The following is a 25553-nucleotide window of genomic DNA, read 5'->3' on the forward strand; positions in this document are numbered from 1 at the left end:
AGCATCATATTGGGTTAACACGCGTATTGTCACATGAAGCAATATGCCCAAATGGATGGAGGGGCTTGAGCAGGTGACCCACCTCTGTAACAATTCAGGAAAAACACTCAGTTGGGGATAACAGCCTCTCCCCTTAGACCACTCCCACATATCAAACAGGAGAATCACAAGTGTAGCCCCCCCCCCCACAATCTTATACTATGCACAACACTGTTCATATACAGACACAAAAACACAAAACACCATGGAATAGAGTCCTTCTGCAAAGAATGATATCAAATTGTATTTAAACTAGCTCTCACAATGTGGCAAACTTAGTATATGTTTACATTTTACCCAGAAGCTTTGGGATATTTATCTACCATAGAACAGGGGTTGTACATCCTACACTGGCAGGCCGATGTTTGGATATTTCAAGCACACCATGGATGCATTGTACCTATAAAGGTAGAACAAGCAGGCCCACCATTAACAATATGTTTTTTATTTCACATTAATTCACTTTAAATGGTATAAACAAAATTACATCATGTTGCATTTAACACCATTGATCATGATAAACTTTTCTCAAAGGGAAAGAGGATCAAGGTACCTTTCCCCCTTTGGAACCTTTCCCTTTTCAGGAAAGCATTGCAGACCATCAGGGTTGTTGCAGGAGGAGTTCTAGAAGTACAGGTAAATGTGGATTTTGTACAAAAACAAGGAAGGTCGATTGTAGCTCTTACATTCCATGAACACTAAAGTGGCAATATACATATAATATCTCACCACAAGGTCTTAATTGTTCTGCTTTTGAATCTACAGTAAAAAACTTGTTGTAATTAACATACTTACAAAACTTCTCATTGAATATTTCTTGGACTTTGCAGCGCAGATCATCCCAAGAATCCTTTGACTTACAAGCAAACTGTTCTATAACATTGAATGAAATATATAGTATAAGGCAAACAATAATCCATTCCAAACATAAAACTTCCAGTTATGCAACATACATTTTTCCATCTTGTTTTTCTATATGTACTGCCACATTTTCTTGAAAATATTCATATCTAGTGTCACACTGAACATGACTTTATCCAGTTGGACAATGATTTGCTCTTAATATGGGGTTAATACTGAGGATCATTTAAGGTACATAGGTGCAGTAGTTGTGAACAACATTCTACATTAAGTACTTCACTTTCATTCCAAAGCAGCTATTATTAGTTAAATCACATGGTTTCCAAGAGGTGAACAATTTTCATTTCTTTTCTAATCATAGTTTCCATGGGAACATCTTCCTCAGCTGAGGTTGATCTCCCACTATACGATAAACTTTCATTTCTCCTATGAGTTTGTTACGTATGTCATGAAGCTGTGCAGTCATGATAAATGCAGCCATAACAAATGGTTAAGTGGCTTTTTTGGCAATGTACAGAGACAAATATTAAACATAGTGAAATATGTGAAAATACCTTTGCCAGATACAGCAAGACCAAATCGTTGCAGGAACAGATCTTCTCTCTGCATGAAGTTTTTCGCCATATCTGTTCCTGCTGTAATCAGTTCCCCATCTGAATTGACTACTGCAACAAAAGCCTCACAGTTTTGCTCCTCAAGTTTCTCACACTGTGAAGGAGTAAAAAAGTAACCACTGATAATTGTGCTTTTTATAAGAACATTTAAATTAACAATGAAGGAATGAGAGCCATCAGCTCGATTTACAAAGTGCAAGAGATATAGAGGTTGGCCTTCAGTGCTATCAACAGGAAACATCAACAAAGCATTGAATGTAAACAGGCATAAAGGCAGTGTTAACTTCTCTCACTTATTTAATGTTTAATTGGATATATTTGAAGATGAGACTTTTAATTAAAAGGATTGTTAATATTATCAAAACATTTACAATAACTGTTTGCTTGATTAAACTCTGAGGATGAAAATATTCTTCCACATGTAGACCAACAAGTCTTGTGCAAAACCCAATAGAAACCCAATAGAACCCAATAGAAAATAGAATTTTAAGAGACAGTCCAATAAGAAAGTATCCAAATCCTTCAGACAATAATTCATCTTAGCAAACAGTTAATTCTTTGAAAAGATAACAATACAGCACATTGCTGCAAAACTGCCATTTCATGATTTTGTATTTCTTACCAAAACTTGCATCTCCTTCACAACTTTGTTTTGCCACGGTTTCATCTGATGTTGGCTCAACTTTTTGTCGCTGGCATTCTTCTTACTTGCAGCAAGATTGTAATTGTTAAAGCTGGTTTTATTTGCTTTAATCTTTCTCCATGCTTCCCCTGCACTTTTCAGCAGATCCTTTCTGCTCTGTTGAGATTTATTAGCTGCATGTGCAAAGACAATATACAAAGGAAGTGACATGATTATTGGATATTACTTTTCCTTCAAATTTATGCTTGGAGCATTTACACACAATACCTCCCGATTTCATTAATAGCCTATGAAAGTACCTGATTGTGTTTCTTCATCTTCATATTAGAGCCGACAGAGTTGCAACAGGGCAAAGATAAATATTACACTACATGATAGCAGTGTTTGTATAAATACAATAGCCTCAGTAAGAGAACCAGGCGTGAAGCCACAAGGGGTGTTTTGGGCGGTCAAACACACTCCATGGCCCAAGTGCCCCCCAAAAAATATGCAGAAAACACCAGTGACTTGGAGAGATACGCTAGTGATAATTATCGCACCCTCCTCCGAGCCTCACTCGAGTCTCTTCCAATCCTCCTGATTCCCCAAATTATCCTTCTTACAGTTCAAACTTTTGAGTTGATGTTGAACCTAGTTGCTTGTAAATTATATATATTGAGAAAGGTATCTCTTTAGGTTGGCAATTTCCTTGCATCAATAATTGAGTCTATATAGGATTACATTTTTCTGATGTGAATAGAATTATTATCAATATTCTTTTGCATGATTTCAGCTCAAACATTGCACCATTTTGCATCTACAGGCCTTAAAATACCATTTTACGCCAAAGGGGAGGGGACACCCCCTCCCACTTAGACCCCTCCCCCATGTCAGTCTCCAGCAAAACACCCCCCAGGAACAAATCCTGGATATGCGCCTGAAGAGAACAATACAATAAAGGCTTCGGTCTTAAGAATTGTTATCGGCCTTGGTCAGACAATATGCATAGTTTGTTGTCTTAGTTATCTTAGGGAAAGTTTAGTAAGCCTTATGCTGCCAAAGACACAAAGAAATAATAATGAAAGCAAATTTTTTTCTCAGTGGCCACCTGATAGAGGAGCAAAAACATCAAATTTTAGATGAGTAATCTTCAGTTTGGGTAGTACACTAGTTCATTTCAATGGGTACAGAATGGTTGAGTAAGCCGACATCAGACTGGTTACCTCCCACATAGCTGTGAAAATTTCTGCAAAGTAATAGATCACTGCAATTGCCTACCTTCATAGATCGTCAAATCAGCCTCAAAGTTGTTCCCTATCAAGTATATCAAGATTACTAAAATATGCTCCAAATGACTAGTGCAATTTTACAGAATATACTCTTCAAATGTCATAAGCAACTCTCTAAACTTGGTGTAAAAATATGAACAAAATAAATGCGAATTTTCCGTGACCCTATTGCACATGTTTGCTCACACTCTCGACACTTTCCAAACTGAGTAAAATGGTTGATTCCAATCTAAAATTAATAAGGTCAGTCAGTAGAAATGATTGGCAAAGAAAGCAAACAATTAGATGTTTGAGAAAACTAGATAAACACATTCATGTAATATTTACAACCTCCATATATTTCATAGAATGCACCTCAAATCAATGGTACATCCCTCATGAACCAGTCTATTCCCCATGAAAACGTGATCAAAAGCCCATACGGTATAATGTACTGTACATGCACATTTTGATATCACTGCCCCTATCTACTGTATGCCATCGGTTTATTAAACTAAAACCTAGATGTTTTATGCCACTTGGCATGATTGTCAAAAGACTAACATAAATGTTTTAATGTTCCTGTACAAAACACTAACTCTGTGAACTACGTTTACTTGTGTTTCTGTAGTATGTATGAACTACATAAGTGCCAATGTGGTTAGGCTATTTGCTGTACACCTCAAAGTAACTATGGTAGGATATCATTTTATCTGTATTTTGAAAAGTTCTAGGATTTTTTTTTAAAACACCAGAAGTAGTCTAGTATTTGTGTACAATATATTTTTTAAGTGAGCATAAAATGCCATTTTTGAGGCAACAATTCGGGAAATTTTTGAACAACAATTTGGGAATTAGTGTTTGCTTTATCTTTTGTGATATTACCTAGGTTTTCATACATCAAAATTCAGTTCCTTGAATTACGTCAAGCTTGAGTTTTAGCTTGTGCACATGGGCATCACTATTTCCTGTGTCTATTGTTTGGCAATCTCAAAGAATGTCCACTATGAGAACCTGCTTTGTGGATTAAAAGACAACTCTTATTCTCTTGTGAAAACCTGTGAATCCCCACCAGGGTCCCCATCCAGTTGGAATCTGTTTAGGCAGATGGATTTTCGTTTTTGATTTACCTGGGGTCTCAAGTTAGCAAAACACTAATATGGAATTACTGACTATTTTATTTTTTTCTTTCATTTCTTCTGAGCACAAGCTAATGTCACAATATTTCATAAGTTTCTAGTTGAAATAACCATTTCAAAATGAAGGTAATTTTCCTTACCTTCCTTTGCCATATATTCAGACAAAAATGTGCAGTATGCGCTTTTCCTTCGTGCATGAATACTTGGAGCTTTGGTTCTCCCAAACCTTCTTCTTGTTTCCATCCTATTTCGTGACTTGATCCAACACTGTTGATGAAAATCAGGTGGAAAAAAAGTGCAGACAAGTCTTAACTATATGACAACTACTGTATGATTGAACATAAAGAGAAAAAAATGAAAACTCTAATACATTTCAATACTACAGGCAAGGTAAATTGGATTACCCGGAATTAAGTGATTGAGCCAGTATAATGCTCATCCCATTTTGTTTGGTATGATCGATCCTCTTACTTTTGTTTGTTTATTGAGACAGTAATTTGTAATCAAATTGGCAGTATACATGCCAATTCGGTTCATGAAAGATTCAAACCAAGCCACAAATAAAGATTGATACACAAAACTAGCTTTAATCAGGAATACAAACTTTATGTATTACAACTACATGAAGCTACTTTGCATATTGCTTATTCTATACATGTATACTGACATTTGGTTCTCCTACATAGCCACTTCCTCCAACCAAATTTTCTCTTTAGCTGGCTTCAAAGAAAGTTGATTGAGAACTCTTGATCGTAGGAACATACTCAATCATACTACCACTGGAAATTCACTTTGTATGTACAATAAACTTGATAAAACATAACCTACTATACCTTTTTGCACAATTTGGACGCACATCTCACCTATAGAAGAAATATTTGCTTGCAATATTAATTGTAACTATAATACCTGTGCTTGTGCTTTCATTTATGCATGAATATTACGTGAGCTTACTTCGACACAATCTTTCAACTAAAACCGTAGTTGTGAGCATGTCTTCGAGAGTGGCAGAAGACATATCTTTTGTTACCTTTACTTTCTTTGCCGACATGCCAGTTTTTTTTAACTATTTCTGCAACTCTTTCATTATTTCTTGATGAACCATAACTAGTCATTCCATTCTGCCAATACTCCTCCAGTATCAGTTTATGGTCAACAACCTATCAAAAAAGAAGAAGTAAGAAATGTATTCTGAGTGTATAGTGCACAAATACTTTTTTTCAAAATCAAATAATTAAGACGATGTTCAACTTGGAATCCAGCAGAAACTTTCGTTCTGTCAAAAAGAAATATCATACATGAAAAGTTGAGATACTGCTGATGAAAGACATATCATTTATTCTAAGTAAATGTGCCGATTACCATCTTGATTTACTGTTCCAAGTTGCCAACAACTTGTTAAAATAACTTGAAATGGATTTTCCAGGAAAATTTCTTTTCACCATTGGAGTTGACTTGAAGACCCATGACAGGAATTGCATCATTTCTTAACAAATGTAGCAAAGCTTAACCTATCTATATACAATAGCTAGGTCCTATGACCATGCTACAAGGTAGCCTAGCCCTAGTTAGTAGTAGGCCTAAATCAATCATGGTTTAAGACTGGGTTTTAGGTGAACTTATGTCAGGTTTGCTTGGGCGCCCTAGCTTCCCAAGATTATTCTGCGGAGGGTTAAGTCCGAAATATAGCGATTATATATACAGGAAACAGTTCAGGAGACAAGTGGGATACTGTTTAGAATTTCTTGTGATAAACTTTATTGAAATGCTCAGATTCCAAATTGAGAGCAATCGATGGGATAAAACGGTGATACAATAAAAAGAATTGAGGATTTCAACAATAATACGTCCTTACAGGACAGAGACCAGCTACGAACACCTGAATTAGAAAAACATGCTTCTTTGAAGTCACGCAAACTGGAATAAACCAGCATTTAACTTCCCCATCTGACGGACAAGATTGTATGCCTCAGCATCTGACCACTTTCCCATATACTGAGGTACTGTAGGCAAAGGCACCCCATTTGACATCACTGTAGTGCAGCCATGATGAACAAAGTTGTTTTGAAACAAAGTGAAGAACAGAAACAAACCCCTAAATTGTCCCAAAGTTCACAAGCAAGAAATACTAAATCCATGGAAGAGTCTGCACATACTGTAACCATTACGCTGCAGCGACTTTTGATTAATTCAAGAGAATCTGGCTCCTGGCTGAATTTTGATCCTGGAACCGAAGGACATGTAATTCGGACACTCTACGCATTGAATAGCCAATCAATCACGCACAGCTAAATGCAAATGTATGCAAATATAATAGGCCGTGGCTATTCTTACGACTAGTCATAACAATTATTTATCTTCTATTCTTAAGACAAAGGCGAATTCAAGCCCAGTAAAGTAAATAAAGCAACTGTGCATGTAGTACGGGTAGCCCTAACCCTAAACATAACCCTAAACCTCAATTCTAATCCTAAGCTTAACCGGAAATTATTGTTACTCCTCGTCGTAAAAATAGTACTCCTGGTCATAAAAATTGCAACTGCGCATGCGTAGTCGGTAATTATTCTTACGAATAGTCGTAAGAATAGCCACTTTGAATATAATATCATGCACATAACATACACAGAAAGACACACAACAATGCATAGATTCTATCAACAACTACGGATTCCCAAGCCATGGTCAACATAGAACAGTTTATTATTATGTCTAAGTTAGGTCTATAGCCCTAGTACTATGCTGGCCCAATCTTTTACTAGTACTCATTATGACTAGCTGGCAGGTTAGTAACAATTAATACCATGCTCTTAACATTGTTAGGCTTAGGCCCTATAAGCCCCTTATTGTTAAGTTCACAACGTGTGGTCAATAGGCTATCACTAATTATAGCCTTGTAGTACTGAACTAAGGCTGAAGGCTTTACGTTCAGCCAAAACCAAACGTTACTTCTAATAAATATGACCATATACATTACGTTATCGTTTTGGTTAAGTACTTCTCCATCAGCCATCTCGATTGATCACATAGAGCGGATCTAGTACTAATTAAACTTGACAAGTGTTCTTGAACTTTCAATAACTTTCCGCCAATCACAGTGTGAAGTTACGCAGACAATACATACCGCATATTATGTTGGCGGCATAGAACTTAAGTTATGAAGAAGACGACATCCAGAGTCGGGTGGCGCATTCATACGGCGAAAGGAATGGAGGGTATTACCAAAATATTTGCTATAAAATAACTGGAAGCCAAAATGGAAGTTGTATATACGTAGCCAGAGCCGAATTGAGATACGGGTCTGTACCACGGAAGTAAAAAATACACTACTCTGCTTACAAAAGCGCCTCCACTTTCCCCCCTTTTCTCACTTTACCGTTTCTCGCTCAATTTAATTCTATGGGGAACAGTCCTTGTTTTGACTAACCTTCAATGAACAGTCGTTTTACATTCAAGCAAATGTAAAAGAATGAGTCGGTCAGCAGATTAATGGCATGAAGTCTTAAAACTTTATCAATAATAATTATGATGAAAGCTCTAAAAATACCATGACTATTGCATGGGGGGGGGGGGGGTAGATAATTCATAAAGCTTCAAATTTAATTTCGGTTAAATGAGTTTTAATTTCCGGTTTTTCAAATCTGGTAAACTAATATTTTATGAGGGATCAACTTTCATGATATTTCGTACTTGAATGTACTGCGTGGGATGCTCTAACCTTAATGGAAAAAATAAAATTTTAGGAAAATTACTTTTAATTCAGTTTTTAAATTTTGCGACACTATGTGCAACACTTTTTCTTAATTTGCATACCCTATGTGAAATGGTCTAATGAAGTTTCATATACATTTTTCAGTTTTATGAGGGATCAACTTTCATGATCTTTTATACTATTGTTCCGTAAATTTTCCACATGTAAGGCATTGTTGTCAATTGTTATTGCATTCGGGAAGACTCTAATAATCTACATACACCGTACATCACAATTGATCTACAAATACGATCAGGGTGTGCATTATGCGTGACTTGATGTGCATTTGACGGTCACAGTGTGACTTGTGACAGGTTCAAAAAATGATGCCATTCTCTTACACAATTTATTTCCATCTTATCTGAACACAACTTATTCATGAAACAGTTCATATTCTTGTAGCATTAATAAAATTGCCGTTCTCAAATGATGGCGTGGATAATGAATGAACATATGAAGACAAATTACATTTATATATTCCGTTGATGCACAAACCATGATATTATAATTACATACGTAATAACTCTCGTTAGCCCAATCCATGTTTTGAATACTTATGTGAATACTTGAATTCTAGTACTAGACCAATATTCCAAAATGTGTTATTTCAACCCAACGGCTGCATTCTGAGCCAGTCACAAAGAATTTTGCCCATATTCTGTAATATTCTGGCATATCTTCAATATAAGATCACTGTAGCAATCATCCCAGCAAAGTATTGGGAAGTAAAATGCAATAACTGTATATAGCGAAATATAATCATGATGTGTTTTCACTTTGTCTTCCTTTGTATAAGTGGGTCTCAACCGGGATAGCTTCGTTCTTTATATGGGACAATCTGTTCAGTTTGACCAAACATTTCCACCCCAAATATTTCCGCTTCTCGTAACACTGCCAACTCGAGCAATTCCAAAATACAATGCTACGGTATTTTTGCTTAATCTCATTTTTGGAAAGGAACATGCTATTTAACTATGGGTTTAACTCAATGTGTTCTACTACAATTTTGAGAGCTGAACATTGAGTGGCTGAAATTCCAATTGGATGGGTTTTGGAGCCAGAAAATTCCGAATGCTGCCTTTTTTTTGGGGGGGGGGGGGGCGGGGCTGTTAATAACTCACATGGAAATTTTCAATTGTTTACTTCATTCCAACTGAGCATTTCGAATGAAGTGAACAATTAAACATTTTGCAGAAAATATGTCAACTAACGGGTCAGTTTTACATATGTTGATGGCACTTTTAAGCTACCGTAGATTAGCATTGAGCGTTTTATCGTATTTCAAAGAGACATAGCCTATATATCTTGAACTTACTTGGAGCTAGCGAACAGGGTCAACCCACCCAATAGCAAAATTATGTATAAATAAACCGAATTGAAGCTGGCGAACGTTGTACAGTAGTCTATTAGGCTTTTTTTTTTAGAGTATTACAAATCATGCGAAGTTTTGTACGGTGAAGTATAAGGATCGCAAGATGCAATTTCTCAAAGAGGCAAGGAAAACGTGGTAAATATGACTATTTGGTCAATTTTTACCAAATTTTGTAGGTCACTTACAATCACAAGAATATTTGAATAGGCCTAGGTAAATTAGAGCGTTACAGTCGGAAATTCCGATTGTCGCACTCAAATGTTCCAGCTATCGTCAGTTTTACCAAGATTTGGTGGGGGGGGGGGGTGACAACCTCAACACCCTCTAGCGACGTCCCTGCTTTCAGTAAGGGTGTGGGTGGATGGCGACAGGTGGTGGATATCTAGTCAAAGGATGAATAGACCAATCAAATGTCAAATGTAGTATGTTATGACAATACAAGCGGGGCAGGGGGGGGGAGGTACCTAGAAAGAACACCCTTGTAGAAAGTCTTTCTACTATTCATTCCCACTCATTTATTATGCAACTTGCTCTGCATCGAGTACAATTCGTTTTCCCAAATTATCTAGTATAGGTTTTCAATGGACTGTTACATGTGGAAATTAGAAAAAGGTAGACAAAAAGATGAAAAAAAAATACACACACAATGAATATTACCAATCAGAATTATACTTGGGGTCACCTGAGCTTTCAAGACCTATCAAATATTTTAGTCACTTGAATGTGAGCTACACAAAACACACCCACTCCATATAAGGTATGAAAAATGGCTCATAAACCTACCATACCACTGTAGTGTTGCCCTAATGTAGAACTTGTCCTTAAATTTTATGAGAGGTTTGTTACAAATACAAGTTATTACTTCCAGAGGCACTGCTTAAAATATGATAGAAGTCATGTTTATAATGCATTTTCACCTCCTTCTTTGACGAATGGAAAATAAATGTTCACAAGTGGAAGTTACTGACCAGGAAATTAAAACTAAATAAATGCAAAATCCATAAGAATAATTGCTCCAAAGAATCAATCTCATGAAAGTGAGAAATTTTGAAGAATAAACTGGGATGGGCAAGAAAATAACATCTGATAATTTAAAATGTTATAACTCCGGAAGCATTAATTAAAGATCCCATTTAAAACAATTTTTTTGAAATATTCAACAAACATGAATGCAAGAGTGGTAAACACTTCCCATTGACACATGCAAAAATCCTCTCCAGAGAAGATAAATGGGTATCCTGGAACTAATATAGGTTCCATACCATAACATCTGTTCTGATGTAACCAATACAACAACAACAACTTCCTTCATGTAGTTATCTGTTAAATATAAACTTCATAACAAAAGATTAATGAAATGTTTCCTTGCACTGACCATAAAAATATTGTCTTACCAAAACATATTTTGAAAATAGAAATAACATATTGCAAGCAGTAAGAACTGTTATAAGATGGATTAATGAAGATCCTATCTAATGGCATTTGGTGATTTTGTTTTTCCTTTGCCAGTGACATGTTTATTACGAAACAATTTGGTAATAACATGTTACTAATGGACCTTGCATTGTAAATATAATAGTAAAAGAAATTATAAACAAGGGCCAAAATATTTTTAAAACAGTGGTAAATATATTAAATGTTTTGAAGTCTCTGTTATGTATTAATTTTCTCTACATGAATATTCTAATAGATCGGACTACTCATGTTCTTCTTCTTCTTCATCTTCACTCAAGGTTAACTGATTTACAGGAATATCAATATTTCCTCTACGAGCTATAGCAAATTGACTTTTTAATATAGGAGATAAAGAATCAATAGAAGACTTCTTTCCTCTGTAATGAACTAATAGGCCTTCTTCCTTCAGTGACCGGGGTTGATGCAGCTCTAAATTTGAAATAAGGTTATGAAGTATTGAGGCCTGAACTTCATAAAACTCAATGGTGTTCTTCATCTCCTTTGTGGTGATATTTTCCTCTTCATTTGCTCTGTCTAGCATATTGAGGGCACACACTGCCTTCCTCTTCACACTCACTGGAATTTTTTGTTTGTCCTGTAAATTAACAAATAAGTATGTTCCCTTATTGAACAATTAAATAACAATATGTATGTATTAACAATGCATTCATTGTACACATACTAAATACAGTAACCAAATGAATGGGCTACATGGTGTGACTGTTCCAGTGATGCAGTCATTGTTATTGTGCACGTATTTTCTACAAATAAATGACTAAATATACATGTATAAAGTTTCATCTTTTAAACTGCAAAGAGGCTTGCAGTCACCAGCAGGATTACAATCTATGATCCCTGTTTGCTCTATATGTGGGTGATATATGTATGATACATGTTTCCATCTAGTTTAAAACAGTAATGGTCAGTGATGTCAGTCCTACTTTGTCTGCTGTTGTTATGAACCAAACAAAATTGTTGTTGACTGTCTACCCTGTAACAACCAGAGCAAATAGATATATGTACATTTAAAGGTGCAATGACTCAGAAAAACAACTGATCAGTCAGTCAACTGTCAAACATATACAATATTAATTACCGTTGAATGTGCATCATCCAAATAATGATACAAATTATTGGACAAGTCAGCCACTTGTGCAAATGTAATTGGTTGGTCAAGTCTGAAAATTCCATTGTAGGTTTGGATGAGACCCTTTATGGACGCAGAAGATTTTTTAATCTGCTTCCCTACCCGCTGTGCAATAGCTTGTCCATCTAAATTGCAAAAAAAAAAACATCAATGATCAGTTAGTCATTAATAAAAAAGTTATTTAATGATATAAAGGAACTCTCTAAACCAGTTAATATGCACATAAGTAGCAAGTCCAACAAACATACCAGAAAAAAAATTGATTATTTGTCTGCAAATACTGCTATAAAATATTCACACATAAAGAATGTACACATAAAAACAGTGTGCTGCTTGTGCAGGCACAGCCCAGCGATAGCAAACCAAAACTGAAATAAATTACTGATCAATAACTGGATTAAAATTCTTTAAATCTGGTCTGGACTCAACAGTTGTTCCACTCTAATCAGACAAATGAGCAAAAAAGAAAAATATATGATATAAAACAACAATAATTTGAATTGAGAAGAACCAGCAGTATTGCTGCGATACATTTACATTTCACCTTTCAGAAACAACTATTAAGAAGTCTATAAGAGATATTTCAATGCAGCTTACCACTGTACTTTTTGGAAATTTCTTTGACGTAGCTGTACTCAACCACCTGACTCCTCATCTTTTCAATGATATTTTTCCGTTTAACTTCACAAAGCTCGGTTGAAATGGATGAGTATTCAACAGAATCCCTGGACCAGCGACTTGTGATGTCATGTTTTTTTTCAGATTTTGTATTGCATCTAGCACTCTGCAAAATTTGAGCAATATAAAGAAAGAAGTTGGTTATGAATTGGATAAGGTAATATTACTGACATGGTTTGAAAATAGAAAAAGTAACACAAATTTAGAGAATGACCTAACTCCAATATATCAATTTAGTTAAGACATAATATATAAATGAAATTGGTAAATTTGGAAATTACAACAAGCTTTGCTGAATTATTCATTTATGTAGGCTTCCAAATAGTAAAAAAAAAAAAAAATTGTTCAAACACTTCCTTCATTGCTAGAACACAAACTCAATATAGGCTAATTGTTAAGTTTATTTGTTACTAACTTTGGCTATAGGAAGACAGACATTGTTCAAAATCTGAACAGCCAGACAATTAAACCATTATCAGCTGAGTTAAAGAGTGAAGCAATTGAAGCTAGACACAGTAACAACTAAAAATATGTACGACTATATGAATCACATACCTAACATGTGTAATCTAAACTACATTGAGAGTTATGACTGAAATAACACTTTCTTCTTGTCTGAAGTATATTAAAGTGTGACTATCATATTAAAATCACACTCACAGATTATCTTCCCTGAAACAAAAGCACTGTACATGTTTGCACTTATATCAGAAGGAAAACTATATCTTAATTCACACAAACATAAATATATTTTGTAGGGTGTCCATGGATACTTAAACACCAATAGAAATGAGAGAAAACCTGTACAAGACAAGAATGTAACATTCTGTGCATCTTTATGAAAAAGGACACCTTCCCTTCATTATAAATATCAGCAAACAATTGCTTTAATGTGTACTTACTCCCGAATATGTGTATTAAGCAGCCTGATGTGGTCGTGGTCTTCACACAAGGCTAATTCACAACTGAATAGGTAAATGAAAAGAAAAAAGGGCATAAAAGTGACATTTCTGTAAACCTTGAATAGTTGCTTAAATACATGTTTCCATAACCTGATGATGATCTCAGTAGGACTTACTGAAAACAATTAGACATACTTGAAGCATGAATTATTTGGTTAATAGTAAATGCCATAGACAGAACTCTCAACTTCCAACTTCATTAGGTCATGGCATCTAAATGTGTTTTTACATTCAACAAGGGCCATGAACAGGCCTCACAAAAGAAATGAACATGTATTACTATTCAGGCATGTTCTGTTAATAGCCATCTTATAATAATATATCTTCTGCAGTAGATGCATGGATCTGAGGACAATTACAGAACATAAGTTCACTAGTTTAATCATAAAATTATACACTGAATACACAACATTGTAATCTTCATTGATGGCTTTCTTCCAGCTATTATGTTACACTTAGTCTTGGTGAGAAAGGTAACCTTGCAAGATTTTCTTTGGTAATATGCAAAACACACCATAGTTGATGATACTGGTCCAGGTTTTGTACGTAGACCTCTTTCCATGAACCAGTCCTTGAAGAAAAATAAAAAACACACACATGTTTAAGAATCTGGAATGTGAAAACTAATAAGAAAATAAAACAAGTGAAATAAAATGAAATATGTACAAAGTAGTAAACAGTATAGTGACATTTCTTATAGAAAATTGATTATTCCTTCAATGGTATTCCAAAGACTCAATATCTTACAAGACATTGACAAACTGCCGATAAAATGTGGAGACCAAGGATCTAAAAAGAACACAAATACTACCCATCTGAGGGCAGATAAAATAAAAAGGATTCACATGCACCTTCAACACTAAGTTATACAAGTGCAAGTTGTAGTCATGGGACCAACCACTTTGGATGGGGGAAGCTTTAGTGAATTCTAGAGCTTCTAAAGTCTTATGATATTGGACACATTTACTTCCGGATGATTTTTTCTTGCTAATGGCACATTTATCTTCTTCTCTCCACCTTTTGATGTCATCGACTGTGGTTTTAACTATTGCACAGAGAAAGAAAATCCCAAAATGATGCAAGAGACATAACCCTACCATAGGATTCCATAGTAACCAAAAGAGCATATGGGAATGGTTTGCATTCACTTTAACCATTCCTAAGATACCTATGGTGCAGGCTTTTATATGCAATTGTAGTGGAATAATTGAAAGGAACAACCACAGAGGCTGTTATGGCACCTGCAGGTTTAGAAAATAGCATTTATGATTATCAAAATGAGAATATAGCCCTTATGAATGTTCTCCTTTAATGCTGACTTACATAGTCTAGTACTGTACATTAAAAAATAAAACACTCACATTCTCTGCAAATCTCCTGAATTTCAGAGTTTGATTTCTGTGCGACATCCCGGCATTTTTGGAGGCACAAACATAGTGAGGCAGCTAAAAAAAAATAAAAACAAAGAATAAATAAATAAAAAGATAGTAAACAATTGGAAACTTAAGTCAAATGTTTAGCCACATCTTCCTGATTATACTTTGGTCGAGACATATAATGCCTAAATAAACTCATCTGACAGTGAAGGCAGATGCTATTGAAAGCAAACATTCACATTTAATCCCATAGTGCATACCTGTGGCCATTAGACAAGTTACAAACACTCAAGAATGAGTTTAAGAAAACAAACATAGAGTGAAACATAAGGGTTCTTGAAGCAGACAAATTTGATTGAAGGTACATTTGGAAATACCTGTTGTGTCAGAGTTGTGCCAAAACAAACAAGGTTGGCATTGATGCTTTCTTCTGTTCTTCCACCTGATTAATGCATTATAAGAACTGCACTGACAATTGTTCAACCCTCTGATATATGTGAACTCCACAAAGACATGTAGCAATCACTAAATAAAATAACAACACTTCTCATCTGGTCATTACTCTGTTCACCTGATTAAACGATAAGCTGAATAAATAACATCATTTAAACTGTTTGCATACAAACCGCCATTGTCTCTTTTCAATACAACAAGGAACACACAGACCAATACATGGCACACCCATGCAGCTCATTTGGCCGAGTAGGTCCCTTTTTGGCAGGTACATGGAAATAACATTACCCACACAAAGTGATTTTACTGCCTATTCTTTTTTCTACTCAACATTTCCAATAACTAAACTATAACATCACAAATAACAATGTGTTGATGCAAGTAAGAAGGCCTAAAGAGTGCCATTGATGACTGATCTTAAAGGCATTTTGAGAGCAGACTTATTCTTGGGAAGCTAAATGCAAACTCATAGTGCCATGATGGTAACTTTTGGGAAGTGCCATCTCAGGCCTTCACCACACTAATTCCGATGGCATCAATATTTGTTTGATTGTATTGAACATTTGAAGAACTTTAACCTGTATTTCATTGGGGATGGTTTAATTGGCTACAGTTTTGAAAACTCATGGGATAGGATGAAGCCTACCTTGGTTGCAAACCTTTCCCATGGCAAAGTGGCGAAGTGCATCAGAGAGAAGGTCGATGCGATGCGAAGGGGTCATCTCTTTGGTTATGTGGACACATTTTCTTAAATAAGACCACAACCTTTCCATGCCTTCTCCATCTGTCAGCCCATAATCTTTCCTCCACCTTGTGCTGTATGCAACCTGAAAAGGACAGATGTTAACCTCTACATGGGCTATAAGTGTGCCCTAAATGCTAAGTATGCCAAAATGGGCAAACCAAGAAATAGTTTGATGAGCAACTTTGACCATTTTGGACTATTTGTTGTGTCTAAATCATTTAGACTGTCAAATACATTGAAATCACATTTAATTTAGTTTCAACAGTCTTTCACTGAATTTTGGAACAATCAAGAAATGTGTCAGTCATCACAAACGAACACACTCTCTGTATACACACACAAACCCCTTGCATGAATACAGTAGGTTAGAATTCTAGTGAAAGCTAAAGGACAGCAAAATATGTGTTTCTATACCTGGCATTGCACCTTATGCCCATATGCATGAAAAACAGGAAGTGCAAGGTCATATCCTGTAAGTTGTGGCAAGTTTTTTATGTAAAATAATAGAAGTGAAAATGTTATCATGAATATGTTTTGTTGACCGTGAAGTATGCAATGACTTTAATAATAACTTCATTGCTATGATCTTGTTTGGTTTTCTTAGCTTCTTTTTGTAATTTTTTGTTATAAAATATATGACAACATACTATTGATGCAAAGAAATGTTAGTTATCTGATAGCAGTTGTTAACTGAATATATTTCTGCAGTTATTGTTCATTTCTATAAGTCAAAATGATCAACTGCTTCTCTAATACATCTCAATCCTTTCTGATGACATGAAGAAATTTCATATTTCAACTTTGAAATATAAGTAACAAAACTATTTACCTTAATATGTGTGTCAAACTTGCATGCTATATCATAAATGACATGATGATGCAAGGTACTACCCGTCAGTAATTTCTTCAGTAAAAGAGCAGGGTATGCATACCTGAAATCAATGAATAATAAATATTGAAAAGTGATGCTATGATGTTGCTAAAGTGAGTTGGCATCTTTTATCTATAGTTAGAGAGAATTTCAGAGACGAGATGTGGAAGTTGAGGTGATTGAACAATGTAGATCAATCAGAAAATGATATCTTGTCTGCCTTTCAAACAAAGCAAGAGCTTATGCTTAACTCATGTTGTTTGGGTCAAATGTGATTCATTCCATGTGACATACCTTTCACCGTGGCGCATGCTCAGAAAAAGACGGGGCACACCATGGCGACAAGCTGAGCCAAATACACCAGTGGCATCTAAGTTTGCGGTCTTATTCTTCGTTCTGATAACGGATGTGGCTTGAAAACTGTTGCACTCCTGTTACATTTACAAACATGTTAATTAGCCTGAAATGATGCCAATAGTTGCGTGAACAAGCGTCTCATATTGCAATATTGAAGCAAATATGAACTGTTCTTTATCTTGTTTTAATATGATACTTTAAGCAGTCAAAATTCTCCCGATGCTTTATTAAATATCACATCTAGGAATTTAGATTAGATTACTGATAGCAACATTAATGATGATAAATAGAAATTGTTCTTTAAAAATGTGCGGAGAAACCACACAAACAGTCTGCAGTATTTGTTAAGAAGCCATGTACTGTGCAAGTCTGAAATGAGTGTTGCTGGTACAATGTGACTGTAATATGTTGAACTTACTTGATGTTCTTCCTTACTAGATGTCTGTGTACTGTACTGGTCGACATAGTCATCCACTTCTTCCTGGTTGATGAAAAATTTAGAAGCATGCTTGGGTGGCTCTAAGCTTGTTCCTGCATTTTTTTTCCTCACCAGACCAAAGTTAGCATCAAGTGACACAAATATGCTATCATTTTTCTGCAGAATGAAAAAAGGCAGTTCTTTCAATTAATCATGTTCGGTCTTCTCTTTGTTGTACTATGAGGATGGAATGCTTATGTTACTTTCATTTTAAATGTGAACTGTAGAGTGCATTTTCAACACAAATTACTGCATGTATGGTCAATGTACATTGTGATGGGTTACTTCTCAATATTAAATGTCTTTGAAAAACAAACATTACCCAATGGTTTGTTTCATTTCCTTTCTTATCATTTGCTTCTGGTTATTGAGGATGCATTGCAAGGGTCATTCACACACTAGCCTACAAAAAGAAGTAAGTCACAGCTTGTTTTGGTTACCAGAGTGCGTGACATCTAGGGCACCCAGCTATCTGTCAAACATTTCCCAGTGCATTTTGGTCTGTTACTTTACACACTTAAAGTTGTGGTTATGACAAAGTTATGATTCTAGTTGTCTTTGGCATTTAAATAACTCATGCCACAGTGTTACTAGCCACATGCCAATATTCAAATCACTGCTGCAGCCAAATGAACATTATTGCCAATAACAATTAATTAGTTATGAACACACAGTGAAAATTACCTTTGGGCAAGCTGGACAAGCTGAGCCATCATCATACAAGCCTTCTTCTTCCTCAGGGAGCCTTTCAGTTTTATAATGAAAGAAGCGAAACTCTTCAAATGTCTCGTGTGTTAATGTGCGATACAAGTATGCAGTCTGAAAGAACAAACGATACATTACCATGTAAGGTCATAACTCACTCTACAGATATACAGTAAGGCCAGCAAGTATATGAAATTTCAGTCACAAAATACAGAACGCCTGTCAGAATTGTAATAAATTTTAAGGATAAATAAAGCTAAGCACAACAGTTGACCCATTAGAAAGAGAACACATTTTTTAATTCACAAAAGCAAACAATTGATTGACTTTACAAATAATGCCTGGTGTGAAGAGCTGACATATATTCATCATGTTTTAAATGTTGATACAATATGTTAAAAACCAAAAATGTTAAAACCACTTACCGATGCTATCTGTATGGTTATCTGTACAACTTTAATAGCAACTACTGCATCAGCAAAATAAGATATTTCAGGATCACTTTATACATAATTTATGCTCACAATCTGAAATATATTAGAAGAATGGTTGACTCCTTTAAAGACACTAGAGAATGTGATGATACCTAACATGAATGATCAGGCATTTTGAATCATGACATACTGTATGTAACAAACGAGTTCTATTTCATATCCATTTCATGTATTATGCCAATGATAGAAATACATTTATGCTCCACAAAAAAGCTCATCGACCTACCTCGGAATCTGACATGTAATTTTTCCACTGTAAGGAATGGCATATAGCTCGCAGTGAGGATTGAGTTTCTAGTAACAGGACTCTCATCCATTCCAGCAGTTCAATACGAATAGCACATCTTGGTCCTTTTGCACTGGAGGGCCAATAGCCACATCGTACAAGACTCAACTTCCGGTACACATGAACAGAATATAAAATCACATGTGTGACCTCTCCCTTATAGAGCAAGAAACATAAAGAAATGTATTTGGATGTAGAATGGTGAGCAAACAAACTTTAATCTTCAAGAGAAACCATGAAATTTAATTGTACACATGCATTCTACCAAGCTGGTTTTTTTGTGTTTAACCTGCCTTCTCCCTCATTTCTTTTCTACTTTTCCACTTGTGTACGTTACACGATAAAACCAACCGGAATTTAGCTCTTCTGAGGAACCATTTTTATACTGACTGAAAGGTACAGTACATTTATCGTTTGTTGGTAACATCAACACTACATTGCAGAAAATTTCATGTGACATCAAAAGACACCACAAACTGACATTCAAATTACCCCATTTACTAAAACTCTGGTAAATGTTTTTGTTATTTGCATAACAAGTAATGCATGTAACTATCTACCATTTACATTAAGTGGGATGTGGTACCTGTTCTAGGGTGTCATCAAGCATATCAAATATGAAAACTCATCATGCTCAGAAGTTCACACCTGCAAAACATTAATTTGCAACTAATCAAATGAAAAACAAACTATTGGTGTTTTTACAGTACCTCTATGGTCAAATACGTCCATTGACCTCATGAAAACTTTACCGCAGTCTTCATGGTGGGTAGCCTTTAGCTCTTTCTTAAAGTTGAAAGTGGAACGAACACCATCCTTAACAAATATAATCAAAATAATAAAATAATAAATGAATAATAAATAAAAAAAAATTATATGCACAGCGGTTGGTGATCATTTTTGTGAGTCATACACTAATTTTAGAACTTCTTGTTAAGAATCAACCCCCTCCTAAAAGAAGATTGTCATGTTCAGTAAATTTCAGTCCACAATTCAAAGTAGTAAGTCCAAACTTGAATGTTTTCAGATCTTGACCTCTGTTGACTATTCACCTTTACTTTACAGACCTCTGCTGGCCTTTAATTTACATTTGGAGTTCATAAACAAAGTACTTCTTGGTTTATCATGTCTACAATCCAATGCATAACATAGACAAACACATATAGCATTACCATCACATATGCTTCCTTTGCTTTGACAGGGAATAAACATCAAACTGATATGCATCAGTACATCGTATACATCTAATGGCCCACCAATCCTATCATAGTTCCTGAACCCCTTACCCACAGCCCCATATAACCTATATACATATGGTACAGATTCTGAAGTAAGGCAAATATAGTAGTATACCTTGTACTGCACTAAGTTGTGAAATTTTGTATTCAGTGCATGCTTTTCCACTGCACATCCAGGGCACATCACTGGTTGAGTATCGCAGTCAAAGCAGATGACCAATACTTCAGGGGAGGGTTGAGAACAAACCTGGCAACAGGTACAAGAGGGTACAGAGGATTCAATGTAGGCAGTTTGTACATTTCTTCTAATAGTTTGCCATGCTCTGACCTCTTTCTCTTTCTTGGTTGGTTCAGTCTCTGCAGCTGATGGACTTTTCTCTATCCTCACCTCAGCAGCCACATGATCCATAGATGGAGTTCGACTGGTCGATGGTGCTGTACTGTCACATACATTCTCAGTCGAAACATGTGGTATATTGACCGGGAAAAACTTGACTGGAATCCTTGTAACAGACAGGTCTTTGTTGATGTGTTTTCTAGTAAAAACAAGTCTTTTGCGCTTGATTTTCTTCTTTGGAGGCATATTTTCAGGAAAAATTTTGAAGGAAGATGAAAAAACATGAATAATTTAGATCAATATGCAGTTTCCTGAGTTAAGGGAAGGGAGGAGGGGGGAGCTTGATTTTGGAATTGGAGAAAGAGTGACGAGGTGCGTGCAACCAGCTATCACCTGTATTTTTCCCCACCACACATACATGTTTAAAATAGACTTCTTTTGGAATATTGATGAATACTCACGAAACCTGTATTTGTTACCATCTTACACAACTACTCAAAATGCGATATTTATAAGATCTTAGAATGACTTAAACTTCCTTACTAATATTTAGCATAAATTTAAGTTTAGAGAGCAGAACCCACTTTCAAAAGTAAAATTAATTGACTTAATCATGCATGTCCAATGCAGTAAATACATATGCAGCTAGTATGGCATATCAATTTGCATACAACAAAAACATTTGGGTAGTTTGGTAGATGCTGCTTTTGTTTAAGGCTGTTGTCATAGGGCATTTAAGGTCAGTTGAGGCCATAAAGTGGAATTCTTGTATTTATGCCATATATGGTGACACTATTGTAATAAACAACAAGCCACATTGTACAGTAGCTAGCTTCCCCTTTAACCTGCACAGAAACAAATACCAGTCTATATCTATTAAACATAGAACTATATACAGAAATAACGAACATAGTAAAGTACTCTAAGGTCTACAATACTGTTAACCTTACCTTAAATGTATTCACTCCATTTTAAAACTTTTAGATCTCCCACACACTTAACAACACACTTTGAATGCATAGGCACATATGTACACATAAATGGCAATTACTGACTATTTAACCTTTCTATTGAACTATAAAGCTGCAGTACTGATAAAGCCACGTCATGAGTCAGCCATCAACTTATCATGGTTAAGTCAACTATAGGCCTCCAATATATATCATAAACCCCAGAAACTAAACTACTGTATTTTTACAATAATCATGTTAAAAATTAAAGAACAATTGAACGAATGGAGGCACTCTGATGAGTAATTGGCCTCAACATTCTTTATTAGCAAATATATCACTTTAAGGCACTGTACCACAGCATTATCCTACACAATACACAGTACAATGAAGTATAGCAAATGCCAACCCTCATTTGGCAGTAGGGGTAAATAAGACTATAAAATAAATAATGCCAATTTAATTAATTGAACAAATTTAAATAATACTTTACACTAAACTTCTTGAACTCTTCTCATGAGATTGATGACTTCTCCAAAGTAGCACAAATGATGAAGTGATGGACCAAAGGGAAATTGGAGCAGATGTTCCCCAACCAACTCACTAATACTGATCTTCTTAGAAACATTGAGAAAAGGACAGATGTATGCAGTGTCTGAGAAGTAGCCAACCAAAGACAAACATTAACTCTGGATTACTTTACCTGGCTCAAAGACACCATACTCTAAGGGGTACAGCTTTGTAGCAGGAGGAACCTGTCATGATGACTCACATCCTGTTTATTCCCTACTCTCCATTTTATTCCCTACCCTCTTCCCTTAATCCTCTCTTTGTCCCTCTACTGTTTATCTTTCACCTCTCCTTTTCCTGGGTTGGTTTCGTTCATTCTTCTCTCCATCCCTTGTGTAGTAATCCTCTTACATATCTATTTGTGGTCACCATGCTCATTAACCTGTCTGTATTTCTGTGTGTGTATTTGTCCCTGCTGTTAAAGTACTTGTCATATAGCCTCTGAAGAAGATCTTGCTAGGCAAACTTACTTACCACATCCTGTTTATAAGAATTCTTTAAGAGGAGCTCTGTCTCTATGCGCAGAGCTTTATTATAGACCAATAGGGAACTTAGTAAGGCAGGCCAATTGGGAAATATGCAAAACTACACTTACCACAGTAAATTTATGGTACACTTTGGTAAAGGTGGGTGAGAATGCAGTTGTGCATATCTCATAGAGGGTCTTTTTATTTCATCACTGTTACATTGGTTGTCCAAATATTGACCAGTATCACAACTGCATCAAATTAATTCTGTGTAGTTTTGGGTATATACTGTAATTCACTAATTTCTGAAAAATCTTGACCAATTATTCCAAAAAGCATGTTCAATTACCAAAATGCTACATGTTACACAAGAAAGGTCATTCATCTGGGGACTTTGGTGGGATTCGAACCCACACTCCAAAATCAAGCTTTGGATTCAACCTCATGACAAAGTCTTGACCAAAAGAATGTCCAACCTGGACCACATAACATGCTTTATGTGTAATGAACAGAACTTGCTTAGACTGTATTAAATGACATAAATTAAGGTCAAAGGAATGATGATAAAGTCTTGATTAAGCTTCAGTTTTATTTTTTGTAAATGAATGAATGAAACTGTAATGATTAGCAATGTCGTCAGAGCAGCCTGCTGAACCTATACAACCTTGACCTACATGATAAGCCCTAGACATGTCATGTTTCCCCAGATCAAATTTTGGGTAGATTCTCACTGGTATTTTCCACAAATGTCTTCAGACAGTCAGACACTTATGCCCAACAAATATGAGCCGACAATGTACAGGCACCGTCATGTTAGGCCTATGGTCAATGCAGTTAGACCTAGGCCTAGCCTATGTCCAAACACAGCACCTACAAAGGCACCTAGGCCTAACCATTTTTTTTTTTTTTGCAGTATGGCCTGTGAAAATAACCCTACTAAGAAATAGGCATATAGCCTAACAAGTAACACTAACTTACTGAACAATAACCATAGTAATACTTCGACTACTGTCCTAATCTCCGTTAGGTCTTTCGTGCGAGTAAGACTAAGAGTAGTTAGCCTACGAGTAGTTAGGCCTCTGTAAGGCCTTACGTTAGGCTAGTACTAGCAGTAGTAGTATCAGTTATCTCTAACAAGTAACATACGCCTATCAATTTCACGTCACGATTGCACTTACTATAGAAAAATGACGCAGATCGAAAGCGTTGATGGAGTAGGCCTACTGGTTGGACTGAATATCTAATTCATGTAACTTGTTTGATGTTGGTTGTTAACTTTATGCCTAAGCATCAATGTACAGCGAATAGTTTTGTGTTGCGATGGAAATACTTCAGGTCGTTATTAGAGTTAGAACCCCAGTCGCTTTCTGTAATATGCGACTATCAAAAGTCTCCTTGAATGGCTTGTAAGGGTCCACGATAGTTATCGTAAAATTCATAACATGTGTGATGAAGTTATAACAGCATGATAACTATCGTGGATCACCATTAGCAAGAACCACGTTAGTTATCGTGCCGACAAGTAGAATCGGGTGACAGTCGACGTATTGGTGCAGTTTGTGAAGGAAACAATACAATACTTAACTTGATGTACTGTGGTTCTGCGTTATATACGTTACGCATATTGCCATGTATCGCACAGATTGTGAAGTATTTATGCAGACGCAATATTATCAATATTTCCCCTCCCCCACTCAGTGGCGGAGCGTCCATACAGTCAGGGGTGGGGGGGGGGCGGATGCCCCCTGACGGACTCAAATGGACTGCTGGCGCCCTTATCAGCTTTTTACCACTTTTTACTTATTCGCGATTATTAATTATATTTATTGCGCTCTCATCTACCTATTGACATTTGTGACATCTGCAAACTAGCAAGGCCCGGATAGGGTCATTTCCGGCGATCTAGGGAGTATCTTTACTCAAAAAAATTCTGTAAGCTCCGCGCCAACCTGTGGTGACGCTCCGCTTAGATAGTGTCGAAAGCGCCCCTACAGACCATTCTCGCCCCCCCCCCTGACCAATACCCTAGCTCCGCCACTGCCCCCACTATAATAATGTGACAACGGTAAAATAGGAGAGCGATAGAGCGGGGGGGGGGGGGCGGGACACAGATCTAGCAAAACACTATTTTTACTTTTGCTCTGTATTGTATTCTTGTTTTGGAGCCTGGACTTGTTCGACACAATGTACAATGTACCCGTGTATGGCAAGCCATGTGGGACAAACACTGCATTGTATATCCGCGTATTTATTCGAATATATACGCGTATTAATTCGAATATTTGTGTTATAGCCTACATGTGTAAAGTTTCGCTTTTTGA

At 36.0% G+C, this 25553-nt stretch overlaps 3 protein-coding genes across 8 annotated transcripts; all 3 read right to left on the reverse strand.

The window, feature by feature from the left end:
• Positions 1-320: 320 nt before the first annotated feature.
• On the reverse strand, positions 321-8328 carry LOC139982559 (uncharacterized). Of its 6 annotated transcripts, none has more exons than XM_071995461.1 (6): positions 7518-8322; positions 4684-4810; positions 2137-2330; positions 1455-1608; positions 835-912; positions 321-439 (listed from the first exon to the last, which is right to left on the reverse strand). In XM_071995461.1, the coding sequence occupies exons 1-6, from the start codon at positions 7551-7553 to the stop codon at positions 414-416; spliced, it is 615 nt and encodes a 204-aa protein (XP_071851562.1). In that variant the 5' UTR covers positions 7554-8322; the 3' UTR covers positions 321-413. The 6 variants fall into 6 exon arrangements, with proteins under 6 accessions (XP_071851562.1, XP_071851560.1, XP_071851557.1 ...); XM_071995459.1 differs by lacking the exon at positions 321-439 and adding an exon at positions 5574-5703 and having other exon boundaries at positions 452-912; positions 7518-8324; XM_071995456.1 differs by lacking the exons at positions 321-439; positions 7518-8322 and adding exons at positions 5574-5703; positions 6637-7511 and having other exon boundaries at positions 452-912.
• Positions 8329-10108: 1780 nt separating this feature from the next.
• Positions 10109-14473, reverse strand: LOC139982560 (uncharacterized). Its single transcript, XM_071995462.1, has 5 exons — positions 14420-14473; positions 13846-13908; positions 12863-13049; positions 12215-12390; positions 10109-11713 (listed from the first exon to the last, which is right to left on the reverse strand). Exons 3-5 carry the CDS (start codon positions 12918-12920, stop codon positions 11360-11362), a joined length of 588 nt encoding a protein of 195 aa, XP_071851563.1. The 5' UTR covers positions 12921-13049; positions 13846-13908; positions 14420-14473; the 3' UTR covers positions 10109-11359.
• Positions 14474-14481: 8 nt separating this feature from the next.
• On the reverse strand, positions 14482-22407 carry LOC139982557 (uncharacterized). The gene is made up of 10 exons (XM_071995450.1): positions 21024-22407; positions 20381-20486; positions 19611-19826; positions 18870-19004; positions 18126-18302; positions 17645-17781; positions 17309-17411; positions 16381-16561; positions 15267-15350; positions 14482-14950 (listed from the first exon to the last, which is right to left on the reverse strand). The coding sequence occupies exons 3-10, from the start codon at positions 19695-19697 to the stop codon at positions 14649-14651; spliced, it is 1206 nt and encodes a 401-aa protein (XP_071851551.1). The 5' UTR covers positions 19698-19826; positions 20381-20486; positions 21024-22407; the 3' UTR covers positions 14482-14648.
• Positions 22408-25553: the final 3146 nt, after the last annotated feature.

This window comes from Apostichopus japonicus, chromosome 16 (assembly GCF_037975245.1).
Source record: "Apostichopus japonicus isolate 1M-3 chromosome 16, ASM3797524v1, whole genome shotgun sequence".
In the NCBI taxonomy this organism is placed as follows: Eukaryota; Metazoa; Echinodermata; class Holothuroidea; order Aspidochirotida; family Stichopodidae; genus Apostichopus; species Apostichopus japonicus.

Coding starts and splice junctions, on each gene's coding strand:
- LOC139982560 (XM_071995462.1), bottom strand. CDS start 12,920: ATGAGGAGTCAGGTGGTTGAGTACAGCTACGTCAAAGAAATTTCCAAA. Junction 12,391..12,862: donor AATTTCCAAAAAGTACAGTG/GTAAGCTGCATT, acceptor TTTGCAATTTAG/ATGGACAAGCTATTGCACAG. Junction 11,714..12,214: donor TGGATGATGCACATTCAACG/GTAATTAATATT, acceptor GTTAATTTACAG/GACAAACAAAAAATTCCAGT.
- LOC139982559 (XM_071995455.1), bottom strand. CDS start 7,553: ATGGCTGATGGAGAAGTACTTAACCAAAACGATAAC. Junction 4,811..7,517: donor TACTTAACCAAAACGATAAC/GTAATGTATATG, acceptor TTTCATCAACAG/TGTTGGATCAAGTCACGAAA. Junction 913..1,454: donor TCTTGCTGTATCTGGCAAAG/GTATTTTCACAT, acceptor TCAATGTTATAG/AACAGTTTGCTTGTAAGTCA.
- LOC139982557 (XM_071995450.1), bottom strand. CDS start 19,697: ATGAGAGTCCTGTTACTAGAAACTCAATCCTCACTGCGAGCTATATGC. Junction 17,782..18,125: donor CTAGTAAGGAAGAACATCAA/GTAAGTTCAACA, acceptor TAAATGTAACAG/GAGTGCAACAGTTTTCAAGC. Junction 16,562..17,308: donor AGTTTGACACACATATTAAG/GTAAATAGTTTT, acceptor TGTCCTTTTCAG/GTTGCATACAGCACAAGGTG.